Source organism: Mobula birostris, chromosome 2, assembly GCF_030028105.1.
Source record: "Mobula birostris isolate sMobBir1 chromosome 2, sMobBir1.hap1, whole genome shotgun sequence".
Lineage (NCBI taxonomy): Eukaryota > Metazoa > Chordata > Chondrichthyes > Myliobatiformes > Myliobatidae > Mobula > Mobula birostris.
The window spans coordinates 134268958-134282577 of record NC_092371.1 but is presented as its reverse complement, the minus strand read 5'-3'; the positions used below and the strand labels follow the sequence as shown (position 1 = coordinate 134282577).

Sequence of the window (13620 nt, the reverse complement as noted above, 5' to 3'; positions counted from 1 at the left end):
GGACAGGAAGGGACAAATCCAACCGCAGGGTAACGGCAAAGACAGCCTGACTTACCCCACAGAGGCAAGGACGGGATACTGACAAGACAAACCAGCAACCACACTCGACCCCAGGGCCACTTTTATTCCCAGCCCCAAGACGAGCATCAGGTGCCTATGATTAAGTCCAACTGAAACAAGGGACAGCCGGAAGACCCGGAGTCTGGCGTCCACGGACTGGACCGTGAACTGGAATGTGCACTTTACGGACCAGACCATGACAATGAGTCAAAGTCAGCATGGTTTCTGTAAAAGGAAATCTTGCCTGACAAATCTGTTAGAGTTATTTGAGGAAGTAACAAGAAGGGTGGACAAAGGAGAGACAGTAGATGTCATTTACTTCGATTTTCAGAAGACATTTGATAAGGTGCCACACATGAGATAAAATCCTATGGCGTTACAGGAAAGATACTGGTATAGATAATGGAATTGCTGAAGGCAATGAGTGGGAATAAAAAGGGCCTTTTCTGGTTGGCTCTCCTGTGACTAGTGGTGTTCCTTGGGGGTCAATGAATTAGATATTGGAATTGATGGCTTTGTGACAAAGTTTGCAAATGATACGAAACTAGGTGGAGGGGTAGGTAGTGATGAGGAAGCAATGCGATTGCAGCAGGACTTAGACAAATTGGAATAATGGGCAAAAATGTGGCAAGTGGAATACAGTGTTGAGAAATGTATGATAATGCATTTTGGTAAAAGGAACAATAGTGCAGACTATTATCTAAATGGGGAGAAGGTTCAGACATCAGAGGTGCAGAGGGACTTAGGAGTCCTTGTGCAAGACTCCCAGAAGGTTAATTTACAGGTTGAGTCTGTGGTAAAGAAATGCAATTTTGGCATTTATTTCAAGGGGATGAGAATATAAAAGCAAGGAGATAATGCTGAACCCTTATAAGACACTAACTAGTCAGGCTGCACTTAAAGTATTGTTAACAAGTTTTGGACCCAATATCTCATAAGGGACTTGGTGTCATTGGAGATAGTCCAGAGGAGGTTCATGAGGACGGTTCCAGGAATGAAGGGGTTAATATATGAGGAGTGTTTTGCAGCTTTGGGCCTGTACTCACTGGAATTTAGAAGAATGCGGTGGGGGGGAGAGATATCGCATTGACACCTACTGAATATTGAAAGAACTAGATAGGGTGGATGTGGAAAGAATGTTTACTCTGGTGGGGGCATCTAGAACTAGAGGGCACAGCCTCAAAATTGAAGCGTGATCCTTTAGCCAAAGAGGAGTAAATCTATTGAATGCTTTGACACAGACTGCGGTGGAGGCCAGGTCCGTGGGTATATTTAAGGCAGAAGTTGATAGTTTCCTGACTGGTCAGGGCATCAAAGGATATGGCAAAAAGGCAAGTATATGGGGTTGAGTGGGATCTGGGATCAGCCATGATGGAATTGGGAACAGACTCAATGGGCTGAATGGCCTAATTCTGCCCCTATGTCTTATAATGAAGTTTATATGTCTTCAGACACAAATGAATATGCAGGGATTGGATAGAGACCACATGTAGGCAGAAGGAATCTCTTTAGATTAGCATCATGATCAGCACACACTGTGGGCTGAAGGGCCTGCTCCTGTGCGGTATGATCTAAATTATCGAGATTTTATACAAACCTAACTCTATTCAGTCATCTTTAAAATTCACGGAATGATTTCTGTTTTTCTACTTTTAATTATCCTGCTAGTTTTACATTTTCTTGTCAGTATTTGCTGGCTCAAGTCTATTCCTTCGCTTTTCTGGCTTTAATATTTTACTGGCCGGCTCTGCCTCTCCACGTTCAATACCCTTCCTCAAATGAACGCATTGCACTGGCTTTGATTTTGTAAATCCGCAGTTTTTACAACCTATTATTGTAATTCTCACGTTTGATGAAGAATCTCGCTCTCGTCCCGCGCGCTTCCAGAAGATTCGAGCGCCTCCGCGCGCCCGAGGCCGTTGCTCCGCTTGGCAGTTGGAAAAGGCGGGAGCGGCGTCTGGCTGCGGTGGCACTCGGAGAAAAGTACAATAAAGCTCTTCAACCATGTTTTCCTTCGCTTTAGAGTGCTAGGGTTTTTGAAAACCTTTCCACTCACGGTGGCCGAGCTCGTTGGTATTCGTATCCCCTCTCGGATGTTCTTGTTTTGAGACATACTTTCATTTGTTACTTGAAGAACTATTTGAAGTGAGTATTATGTTGGTCCTGGAGGAAGGGATAAAAGGTGAGAGTGGGAAGTTGACGGTAGGAACATTGCACAATAACTTTAGGAATTTGTTTTAAGGCTTTTTCTGAAGATATCTCCCTCCCAAAAAAAAGCAGCGTTCATCTTAAAATAGTCGCTATCCCCATGGTTTTAATGCAAACGTGCTGGACGACCGAATCAGGTGTTTGAGTTAAGGAAATCTTTCTTTATACTTGTTTCCCTATGGCATTAAGGAATAGTTAACTTTGGCCCAAACATTTCACCTGGTAGATCTGGCTGCATTTTTTTACATAGTCGCATCCTGTGTCTGTCAGCAGGGTTGGCACTTTTCTGCGCACTTCCAGGGCTGGGCTGTTCTCGATTTGCGATGGACTCTGAACACGGGTCCATGACTGGGCTTTGCTTTTAGACTATACTGTAATCTCGGATTTGCTGGAATTCCCCCAGGCAGGATGAGCCAGTCAAATCAAGTTTATTGTCATGTGCACAAGTATGGGAAAGTGCAAGTAGCTCAAACATATTACAACAGTGAGCATCTCTGAACGCACAAAAACAAAACAACAACAGTATAGGCACATAGATTCAGGGGGAAAAAACCCAGAAGATTAATTCTACCTAATAAGAGAGGTGGTACCTAATAAAGTGGCCACTAAGTGTTTGTTCATGTCTTCTGTCGCCGTAGTCCGTCTACTTCAAAGTTCCAAGTGTTTTGTTTTTGTGCCTTCAGAGATGCTCAGTGTTGTAACATGTTTGAGCTACTTGCACTTTCCTGTGAACTTGAACCAGTCTGGCCATTGTCCTCTGACCTCTCACATTAACAAGGGGTTTCCGCCCACAAAAATGCTGCTCACTGGATTTTTTATTTTGCTTTTCGCAGTTTGTTTGTGAAAATTCCAGGAGATCAGCAGTTTCTGAGATACTCAAATTACCCCACCAGGCACCAACAATCATTCCACAGTCAAAGTCACTTACATTACATTTCTTCCCTGTTCTGATGTGTGATCTGAACAACTAAACCTCTTGATCATGTTGCATACTTTTATGCATTGAGCTGCTGTCATGTGATTAGCTGATTAGATATTTGCATTAATGAGTCAGTGTACATATGTACCTATTAAAGTAGGGACTGAGTATATATTGCTATTTTCTCCTTCAACAATGGTCAAACGTCTGAATGCATTGCCTGACATCACTGTGGGGATTCCTTAGCAATGCAGATTTCAGCAGCTCTGCAAGGTAGGGTGCCAACACATTTCACAGCGATAATGAATGAGCCTCAGCAGTGGAAAATGGCAATGAAATAAAACAAAACCCTTGTGGCTTTGAACCAGAATTTGGATAAATGAAAAGATATCCCCTTACTGGTTTTTCACCTGGAACCTACCAGCCTTCTCCTTCCCACCCTCCCCCCACCTTCTTTATAGGGCCTCTGCCCCTTCCCTCTTCAGTCCTGACGAAGAGTTCCAGCCCGAAACATTGACTAATCGTTTCCATGGATGCTGCCCGACCTACTGAGTTCCTACAGCGTGTTGTGAGTGTTGCTTTGACCCCAGCATCTGCAGAGTAGTTTGTGTTTATTTAAGGCCCTAAATGTCAGTGATGGAGGATGTGTTGGGGTAGGTGTAGGACATGACATGGTCACAGGAATAGGGTGCAAATAGAAGATCAATGGTGAGGGATGAGTGAACAGAGTGGTTTCTACAGAAAGCAAAGCGGAGGATTGGTAGGAGGGAAAGATGCGCTAAGTGATAAGATCCCACTGGAGACAGTAGAAGTTACAGAGAATGATGTGCTGGATATGGAGGTTTGTGGGGTGGTAGGTAAGGACAAGGAGAACCCTTTCTTTGTTATGATGAAGTCAGGAAGGGGTAAGGGTGTATGTGTAGTAAATGGAGGAGACGGATGAAGGCAGCATTGATAGTGGTGGAAGGGAAACCCTTAATGCTGCCCTCACCTGCATCTCCTCCATTTACCACACATCTGCCTTTACCTCATTCCCTCACTGTTGTGGACCATCGAATAAAAGGAAGGAGCTGAGGAACTAGAGGGAGCGATGTGCAGGTCATGAGGATGAGAGTGTAACCAGAATGGGGAATGGTAAAAGAGAGACGAAAGAGGCAGGTAGAGGGTAGAAGCAAAGGGGAGTGATGATTGGAAGTTAGAGAAATTGATATTTGTGCCATCAGGTTGGAGTCTATCCAGACAGGATATGAGATGTTACTCCTCCAACCAGTTGGCCTCATCAGTTACTCCTCCAACCAGTTGGCCTCATTATATCAGTAGAGGAGCTGTACAGGAAATGAAGGAGATGCGGGTGAGGGCATCATTGATAGAGGTGGTAGGGAAACTATTGATGCTTTCCTCACCTGATGCTCCTCCATTTCCCATACACCTGGCCTCTCCTATGTCCAAGCTGTAGTAACAGGGATAGAGTTCTCCTTTTCCATACCTGTCACTTCATGAGCTTCCGTATCCAGCATGTCATTCTCTGCAACTACTGCTATCACCAATGGGATCTTACCAGTAAGCATATCTTCACACCCCGAACTGTCTATGTGATTCCCTTGTTCACTCGTCCCTCCCTAGTAATCTGCCTCATGGCACCTATCCCTGCGCCTGTAACGACTCCTGCTCCTACATCTCCTCCCTCACCACCATACAGTCCTAACCAGTTCTTTCAGGCAAGGTGATGCTTCACCTGCGAGTCTGTCGAGGTCGTCTACTGTATTTGGTGCTCCCAGTGTGGCCTCCTCTAAATCAGTGAGACCTGATGCAGATTCGAGGATTGTTTCACAGAGCACCTTCACTCTGTCCACCACAACAGCCAGTATCTCCTAGTCCACCCATATCAATTCGACTTCCCATTTCTATATTGACATGTCTGTCCAAGGTCTCCTTTACTGTCATGTTGAGGCCCAACTCAGCTTGCTGAGCAACACCTCATATTCTGCCCAGGTAGCCCCCAACCTGATGTCATGAACGTCATTTTCTCCAACTTCTGGTAATCACTCCCCTCTGATTTTACTTTCTTTCCCCTCTCGTTTCTATTTCTCATTCTGTTTACCCTCTTGTACCTTCTCTTCTCCTCCACCCTCATGACCTGCCATGAGCACCCTCTGATTTTCCACCTTCTTCCCTTTATTCAATGGTCCACAGTTCTCTCCAATCATCTTCTTCAGCTCTTTACCTCTTCCACCTATCATTTCCTGGCTTCTCCCACCCACCCACCTTCCCCCTCACATGGTCTCACCTATCACTCACCAACCTGTACTCTGCCCACTCCCTCTCCACCTCCTTATTCTGGTTTCTGCACTCTTCGTTTCTAGTCCTGATGAAGGGTTTTGACCTGAAACGTTGAAGGCTTATTTCTCTCCATAGGTGCTACCCGATCTGTTCAGTTCCTCCAGCATTTTGTGTGTATTGCTGAAGATTACCAACATCTGCAGAAGCTCTTGTGTCTGGGAATAACCCCTCAGAATAGCTTTGTGGTTTTGGCTTCAATGATAAGAATGTATATACACAACTAATCTATTGTAATGGATGAACTTTAACTTGTCCATTTTAGGTTTCAAAAATGAATCCAGTCGGCCTTACTTCAAATTTCAGTGGAACGAATCTGGATTTAAGTGGGTTTTCTCAGGAGAAAAGACTTAGTAAAGTTCGTCGAAGTACTGTTGGAATGCTAGCTTTACAGGAGACAATAAAAGAAAAACAGGTATTTTGTTAAGTGCATGATATTTTTGAAAAATGAGATGAAACGAACAAGCAAGTAAAAAGTACCATGTTAAAGTTCATTTTTTCCATTTGTTCTGTGTCTGCCTGTTCCATAGAACTCCATGAACTTTGGGACACCTTGATCCTCTCCACCATTTGGACAACTTCTGATTTCCTGGCCACCTCTATCTCAACTTCACTATGGATGTCCAGTCTCTATTCCTCATCATTAAGGGCTTAAAGCCCTAGGTTACTCTGTACAACAAAATCTAACCATTTTCAGTCCACCAATACCCTTGGATGAACTTGTTCTTACCCTGAACAATTTCTCTTTTGACTCATCTCACTTTGTACAAATCCAGGGTGTGGCCATGGGTACCTGCATTAGCCCTAGCTCTTTGCCTGTCTTTTTGTTGCCTTTTTCTCCTGAAAGGGTCTCAGCCTGAAACATTGACCGTACTCTTTTACATAGATGCTGCCTGATCTGCTGAGTTCCTCCAGCATTTTGTGCGTGTTGCTTGGATTTCCAGCATCTGCAGATCTTCTCTCGTTTGTCAATGAATCTATTCACTTATGTTTAATTTTTGAATTTAGGCAAGGTACAGGGAAGCTAGGGAAAGAAGAAAAATGAAACTTGCTCAAACACATCACTATATTATTGATGTATTGGCTGAACAACTTCAGCTGCAGAAAACTGATGTAGAAGAATTTATCTTGGATTCACTATCTGTAAGTAATAGGTTTTAAAATGTATTAATTGTTTTCATATTACTTTGCTTCTTACTTTTCTTAGTTACTCTATGGAGAAACAATCCTTTATTCCTCGTTTATAGGATGATAACATTTTGTATGTTTATTTTCTTACAATTTTCTCATTTCCCTTTCACCCTCTGAATAAAAAAATGAAGTTCCATTTTAACATCACTGCTCTACTCTAATATACTGGAAATTTTTCTATTTTTTTATGAAGGGCAAATTGGTATGTATTTGAGCAGATAATATGTTTGGATCTTCTTTATGAACAGACAAGATTTAATCACTATACTGAATGAAGCCTGATCCATCAAGTGGGCACAATCTCTGAATGAAAAATGACACAAAATATATTTGTACATCTTAAGATGGTTCAGAATATTTAGGAACTGAAGTTATCTAGACATCATCTGTTTATTTTTTTTTACGATGAAAGACTAACAAATTTGGAGTCAACAGATAACTTGAACAGTTTCAAAGTGGCCTAGGACATCTCACAGAAGAGACTTACAGTAGAATTAAAGCTTTTGAGTTACATGAGATGAAGCACAGAAGCAGGTATTTTAGCCTACTGTTTAGTACAGGTTTAGACTTGTTACTGGTCACTTTTCCCACAACTAGGAGAGGAAGGTAAGTGATTTAGCAAAGACACTCCAGAAATCAGGATCAAGACAGTTGAAATTACTGTTGGCAATAGCGAGAAGGTAAATGGTATAAAAATACAAGAAGCTAGAACCAAGGCTCATAGGCGTGTGTTTGAAGGCATTATATTGGAATAAAATGAAGAATGGAATTTTTAAATGAAATTCCTCGCTGATCTGGAAGCCCATGTATATTTTGTAATCCAGATCCAACACATTAGTACAAATGCTAAACCAAGGATTGTATATAACCCAATTTAGTTAGAGTCATGATTTCATATACTGTAGAACATAAAAGAGTACAGCATAGAAACAGGCCCCTCAGCCCACGATGTCTGTGTGAAAAGAATGACAAAAACTAAATCTTTCTGTCTGAACATGGTCCCTATCCCTCTACTTCCTATATATATATTCATTTGTCTATCTAAAAGCCTGTTAAATATTTCTAGCACATCTAGTTACACTGCTAAGCTTGGCAGCCTGTTCCAGACACCCACTACTCTGTGCAAAAAACATTGCCCTGCATGTCTTCTTTAAATTTTCCCCTGTCACCTAAAATGCATGTCTTCTTGTGTATGACACTTCTACCCTGGGAAAAATTCTGACTGTCTGCCCTTTCTATGCTTCTCATGATTTTATAAACACTTATCAAGTCTTTCCCCCAGCTACCGATGCTCCAGAGAAAAGAAACCAAAACACTATTCAATTTAAAACCAGAATCAAAGCATCGAAAGCATCAAGGGTTTGAAGTATGAATTGTCTGATAGATCAATAAACTAGCTGTTCTCAGGCATTCCCTCAGATTGTGGAAGAATTGCTTCTACATGGACTTTGTGAGTTCTGAAATGATTGATGTGCGCAACAGACTGATCCATAGGAGTAGGGGGACTCTGATTGGAGAGGGGCTGAGTAGTTTGTGTATGATGGTATGTTACTTCTGCCATTTGCACTAGATTTTTGCTTGCTTTCGGTACATGAACCCAAGGTCTTCAAAATGTTCTTCCTCTTTTAGTGGCTATGGGTTAGGGTTTCCAAAGAAAACGTGAGAATGTTGCATTTTTGTTTTCAAAGAGGCTTTGAACTCATCATTAAGTCTTTTCCATTGTGTACCTGGTATCTCTTCCTGTAGCAGAGTTCAAAGTGGAGTGCCTCTTTGAGTAGACTGGTTTGGGGTATATGAATAATTAAGGCCACAATGCTTGAGATGTTGACTTAGTAGAGGACAGTGATATTGGTTAGCTTTTGAAGAAGATGTCTCTACAGATAATGGATGCACTGGTTTCTATTTTTAAAAATCAACTTTTTGAATAGTTTCTGCAGATTAGAAGGTGGAAAATGTAATCAAACCATTTAAGGAAAGAGAGTGAAAAACAATGAACTGCATGTTATTTTTACAGATGTCCAAAGTGGGGAGCATACTATAAACTATTAAGGAAGTGGTAGTATGGCGTGTAGAAAATAGTAATAAAATTACTGGGTAAAATTATCATGGATTTATTTAAGGGAAATCTTGTGTAACAAGTTCGTTCATGCTTTTTAGGGTTGTCACAAGCTAAGGCAGAATAATGGATTTGGTGTATTTGAACATTGAGGAGGCTCCAATAAGGAAGAACACAGGAAATTACTCATTAGAATTTGAACATATGAGATTAGTGATAGTGTTCTGATGTGGATTGAGGACTAGATTAATGAACAGGAAATGGATCATTTTGAGTCTGTGATGGTGGGATTTCAGCTGTTTACAATCAGTGTCAATTATTTATATCAGATCATAGGTTTAAGATGAGAGTAGAAAAATTTAATAGGAACAGATACCTAGGCTTGTAGGCCGGTAGGTGAGGACCAAGGAGCTCTATTCCTGGTCTGTCTGAGGTGGACTAGGGTAAGAGTACAGGCCGGTGACCAATGGTGTGTCTCAGGGATCTGTTCTGGGACCCCCTACTCTTTGTAATTTTTATAAATGACCTGGATGAGGAGGTGGAGGGATGGGTTAGTAAATTTGCTGATGACACAAAGTTTGGGGGTGTTGTGGATAGTGTGGAGGGCTGTCAGAAGTTACAGCGGGACATTGATAGGATGCATACGGAGCATTGTCCTTCATCAATCATAGGATTGAGTTTAAGAGCTGAGAGGTATTGTTGCAACTATATAGGACCCTGGTTAGACCCCACTTGGAGTACTGTACTCAATTCTGGTTGCCTCACTACAGGAAGGACGTGGAAACCATAGAAAGGGTGCAGAGGAAATTTACAAGGATGTTGCCTGGATTGGGAAGATGCCTTACGAGAATAGGTTGAGTGAACTTGGCCTTTTCTCTTTGGAGCGATGGAAGATGAGAGGTGACCTGATAGAGGTGTACAAGATAATGAGAGACGTTGATCGTGTGGATAATCAGAGGCTTTTTCCCAGGGCTGAAATGGGTGGCACGAGAGGGCATAGTTTTAAGGTGCTTGGAAGTAGGTACAGAGGAGATGTCTGGGTTAAGTTTTTTACGCAGAGAGTGGTAAGTGCGTGGAATGGGCTGCTGGTGGCGGTGGTGGAGGCGGAAACAATAGGGTCTTTTAAGAGACTCCTGGATGGATACATAGAGCTTAGAAAAATAGAGGGCTATGGGTAAGCCTAGGTAGTTCTAAGGTAAGGACATGTTCGACGCAGCTTTGTGCTGTAGGTGTTCTATGTTTCTAAATGCAGGAAATTGAAGTGATGTGTGCTGCATCAATATCAGTGAGGTTACACCTCAATTTCTGAAAAATAAAGGATGTCTGGTTGTCTTGGAGTGGAAAGCCTCTAGAACAGATGTGGGGATGGAAGAACTGAGTAAAGGTGACAGGGTAGGATTCAGTGAGTTTGTTGTTGATCTCAGTGGCTGAAATGGAGACAGAGAGATCAAGATAACAGGGAGAGGTGTTAGAGATGGGCCAAGTGATTTTGAAGGTATGTTGGAAATAGGTAGCAAAGTCACTGAAATTAATTTGTTCCACACCTTCATTCCATGCTCCACCTTCCTCTCCTATTAGATTCCATCATCTTCCGCACTTTGTTATTTCCGACTGTCACCTTGCAGCTTCTGATGCTTCTTCCACTGTCCCTCCCCTCATCTGCCTATTGCTTCTCCTCACCTGGATCCACACTGCTTTTCACTCCACCTTTTCTTATGTCTATCTTCCCTTTATCTTTCAGTACAAATGAAGGATCTCAACCAGATTGTTGATTGCCTGTTTTCTTCCACAGATGTTGCCTGACCCTTAACCATCAGTCTCTTGAACCAGAGGGGATAACTTCACTTGCTCTATCGCTGAACTGTTCCCACATCCTATGGAGTCACTTTCTTCATCTCATGTTCTTGATATTTATTCCTTATTTATTAATTGTTATTATTATTATTTTCACTTTGTATTTGCACATTTTGTTATCTTTGGAACATTGATTGTCCTTGTTGGGTGAGGTCTTTCACTGACTCCATTGTGTTTCTTAGATTTATTGTGTATGCCTGCAAGAAAACGAATCTCAGGGTTGCACAGTGTCTTGGAAGTTTTCATGTTTTAAAATTTTACATTGAATCACAATGAATTTAATTTGTCTTTTTTGACACTGATAACAGAAAAAGACTCTTTTGTGTCAAAGTGCAAATAGATCTCTACAGAGTGATCTAAATTAATTACTTATATAAAATACAAAATAATTGATTGCATAACTATTTACCCCACCCCCTTAATATGACACACAAAATCTTCACCAGTGCAGTCAGTTGGTTTTAGAAGTCACATAATTAGTTAAATGGTAATTCAATCACAAGCAAGAGAAAATCTGCAGATGCTAGAAATCCAAGCAACACATGCAAAATGCTGGAGGAGCTCAGCAGGCCAGGCAGCTTCTATGGAAAAGAGTACAGTCAATGTTTCGGGTTGAGACCCTTCAGCAGGACAGGTGCGTGTGTTAAATGGTGATCTGTTTTTAGAAACCTGTGTGCATTCAAGAGGTTTCAATTGATCGGAGTAATGATACGCCTGTATTTGGAAGGTCCAACTGCTGGTGAGTCAGTATCCTGGCAAAAACTACACCATGAAGACAAAGGAATACTCCAAGCAACTCCATGAAAAGGTTTTTGAAAAGCACAAGTCAGGAGATGGATACAAGAAAATTTCCAAGTCACTGAATATCCCTTGGAGTACAGTTAAGTCAATCATCAAGAAATGAAAAGAATATGGCACAGGTGTAGATCTGCCTAGAGCAGACCATCCTCAAAAATTGAGTGAGTGCGCAAGAAGGGGACTAGTGAGGGAGGCCACCAAGAGACCTATGAGAACTCTGGACGAGTTACAAGCTTCAGTGGCTGAGGTGGGAAAGACTGTGCATACAATAACTGTTGCCCGGGTGCTACACCAGTCGTAGCTTTATGGGAGAGTGGCAAAGAGAAAGCCATTGTTCAAAAAAAAAAATCACTTGAAATCTCAGCTAGAGTTGGCCAGAAGGCATGTGGGAGACTCTGAAGTCAGCTGGAAGAAGGTTCTATGGTCTGATGAAACCAAAATTGAGCTTTTTAGCCATCAGATGAAATGCTGTATTTGGCGTAAGCCAAGAACCTCAAATCATCCAAAACACACCATCCCTACCTTGCAGGATGGTGGTAGCTGCATCATGCTGTGTGGATGCTTCACCGCAGCAGGCCCTGGAGGGCTTATGAAGGTAGAGAGTAAAGTGAATGCAGTAAAATAGAAGGGAAACCTGTTGCAGTCTGCAAGAGAACTGTGACTTGGGAAAAGATTTGTTTTCCAGCAAGCCAATGACCCCAAGCATAAAGCCAAAGCTACACATGAATAGCTTAAAAACAACAAAGTTAATGTCCTCGGGTGGCCAAGTCAGAATCCCGACCTCAATCCAATTAAGAATTTATGGCTGGACTTGAATAGGGCTGTTCACACATGATCCCCATGCAATCTGACAGAGCTTGAGCAGTTTTGTAAAGGAGAATGGGGAAAAAATTGCAGTGTCCATATGTGCAAAACTAATAGAGACCTATCCACACAGATTCAAGGCTATGATTGCTGCCAAAGGTGCATCTACTAAATTCTGACTTGAAAGGGGTGAATATTTATACAATCAATTATTTTTGTCTTATATTTGTAATTAATTTCGATCACTTTGTAGAAATCTGTTATCACTTTGACATGAAAGTGTTTCTGTTGATCAGTGTCAAAAAAAGCTAAATTAAATCCAGTGTGATTCAATGTTGTAAAACAATAAAACATGAAAACTTCTGTGGGGAGGGGGGTGAATACTTTTCATAGGCACTGTATATGGTGACATATATGTACTTCGATAATAAATTTAGCTTGAGCTTTGATTTCCTTCAGATTTTTGTTTGAAATAGTTTTGAAACATTTCAAAACAAGCTGATCCAGAATTCAGGGCCAGCATGTTCCTATGAGGAAGGAAGACAAGGTTCAGGAATGTTGGATGAAGGGAGATGTAGATTTAGTCAAATGGAAAAAGGAAATAGAGGTAAGGTTTAGGAAACTAAAATCAGACACGACCCTTAAGGAAATAAAAGGAAGCAGGAAAAAAATCAGATTGGAAGTCAGATCAACCAAAGGGGGCTTTGAGATGTCCTTGACGAATAGAATTATGGAAAATTCCAAGGCATTTTATGCATACATTAGAAATGGGAGTAGCTAGAGAGAAGCTACATCCACTCAGAGACAATGGAGAAATTTATGACTGGAGACTGAGGAAGTGGATGAGTTACTAGGTGAGTATTAATATTCACCACGAAGAAGCACAGGGAGAATATAGCATACAAGGGTGATGAGAACCTGTAAAGTGAGTCCAGGGAATCTGGTGCTGTTAAAAGACAGAACTTCTGAGGGGGTGGGGGGGGAGGTTGATCTCAGGAATGCCGTGTGTCACATACCCCGTGACAGGGGTTAAGAAACCAGCAGAGATGGAAAACACTTTGGAGTCTCGTATTGCTACAATCTAATAATATTTATTAGTAACTACGCAATACAGTAATATAAATGTAGATAAATCAAACAGGGTAGTAATGATTATATATAAAAGTAAGTGTGGAATATATGTGTATGAAAACCGAGCTTCCTGAAGTCTAGGGGTAAAAAGATACAGTCTTACGATGTTGAGTAAAGTTCAGTTCAGTTCAGTTCGTGGTATTTAGTTGAGTAGTGATGAAGAGAGAGAGTGAGTTGAGTCTTCAGGTGAGCTGATGCCATCGATCTTCTCGTCGTCCTCCGAAATCCTTTACAAGTCACCGACTGTGACTTTAACTGGGGG

General features: G+C 41.6%; 1 protein-coding gene across 1 annotated transcript in view; it reads left to right on the top strand.

The window, feature by feature from the left end:
- The first annotated feature begins 5873 nt into the window (after positions 1-5873).
- Positions 5874-13620, top strand: part of LOC140210901 (dynein axonemal heavy chain 8-like) — a 1093299-nt gene continuing 1085552 nt past the window's right edge. Inside the window, exons 1-2 of the mRNA XM_072280167.1 lie at positions 5874-5939; positions 6533-6667. Of these exons, the coding sequence (XP_072136268.1) occupies positions 5904-5939; positions 6533-6667 (171 nt within the window). The 5' untranslated portion in view covers positions 5874-5903. The remainder of the gene's footprint in view (positions 5940-6532; positions 6668-13620) is intronic.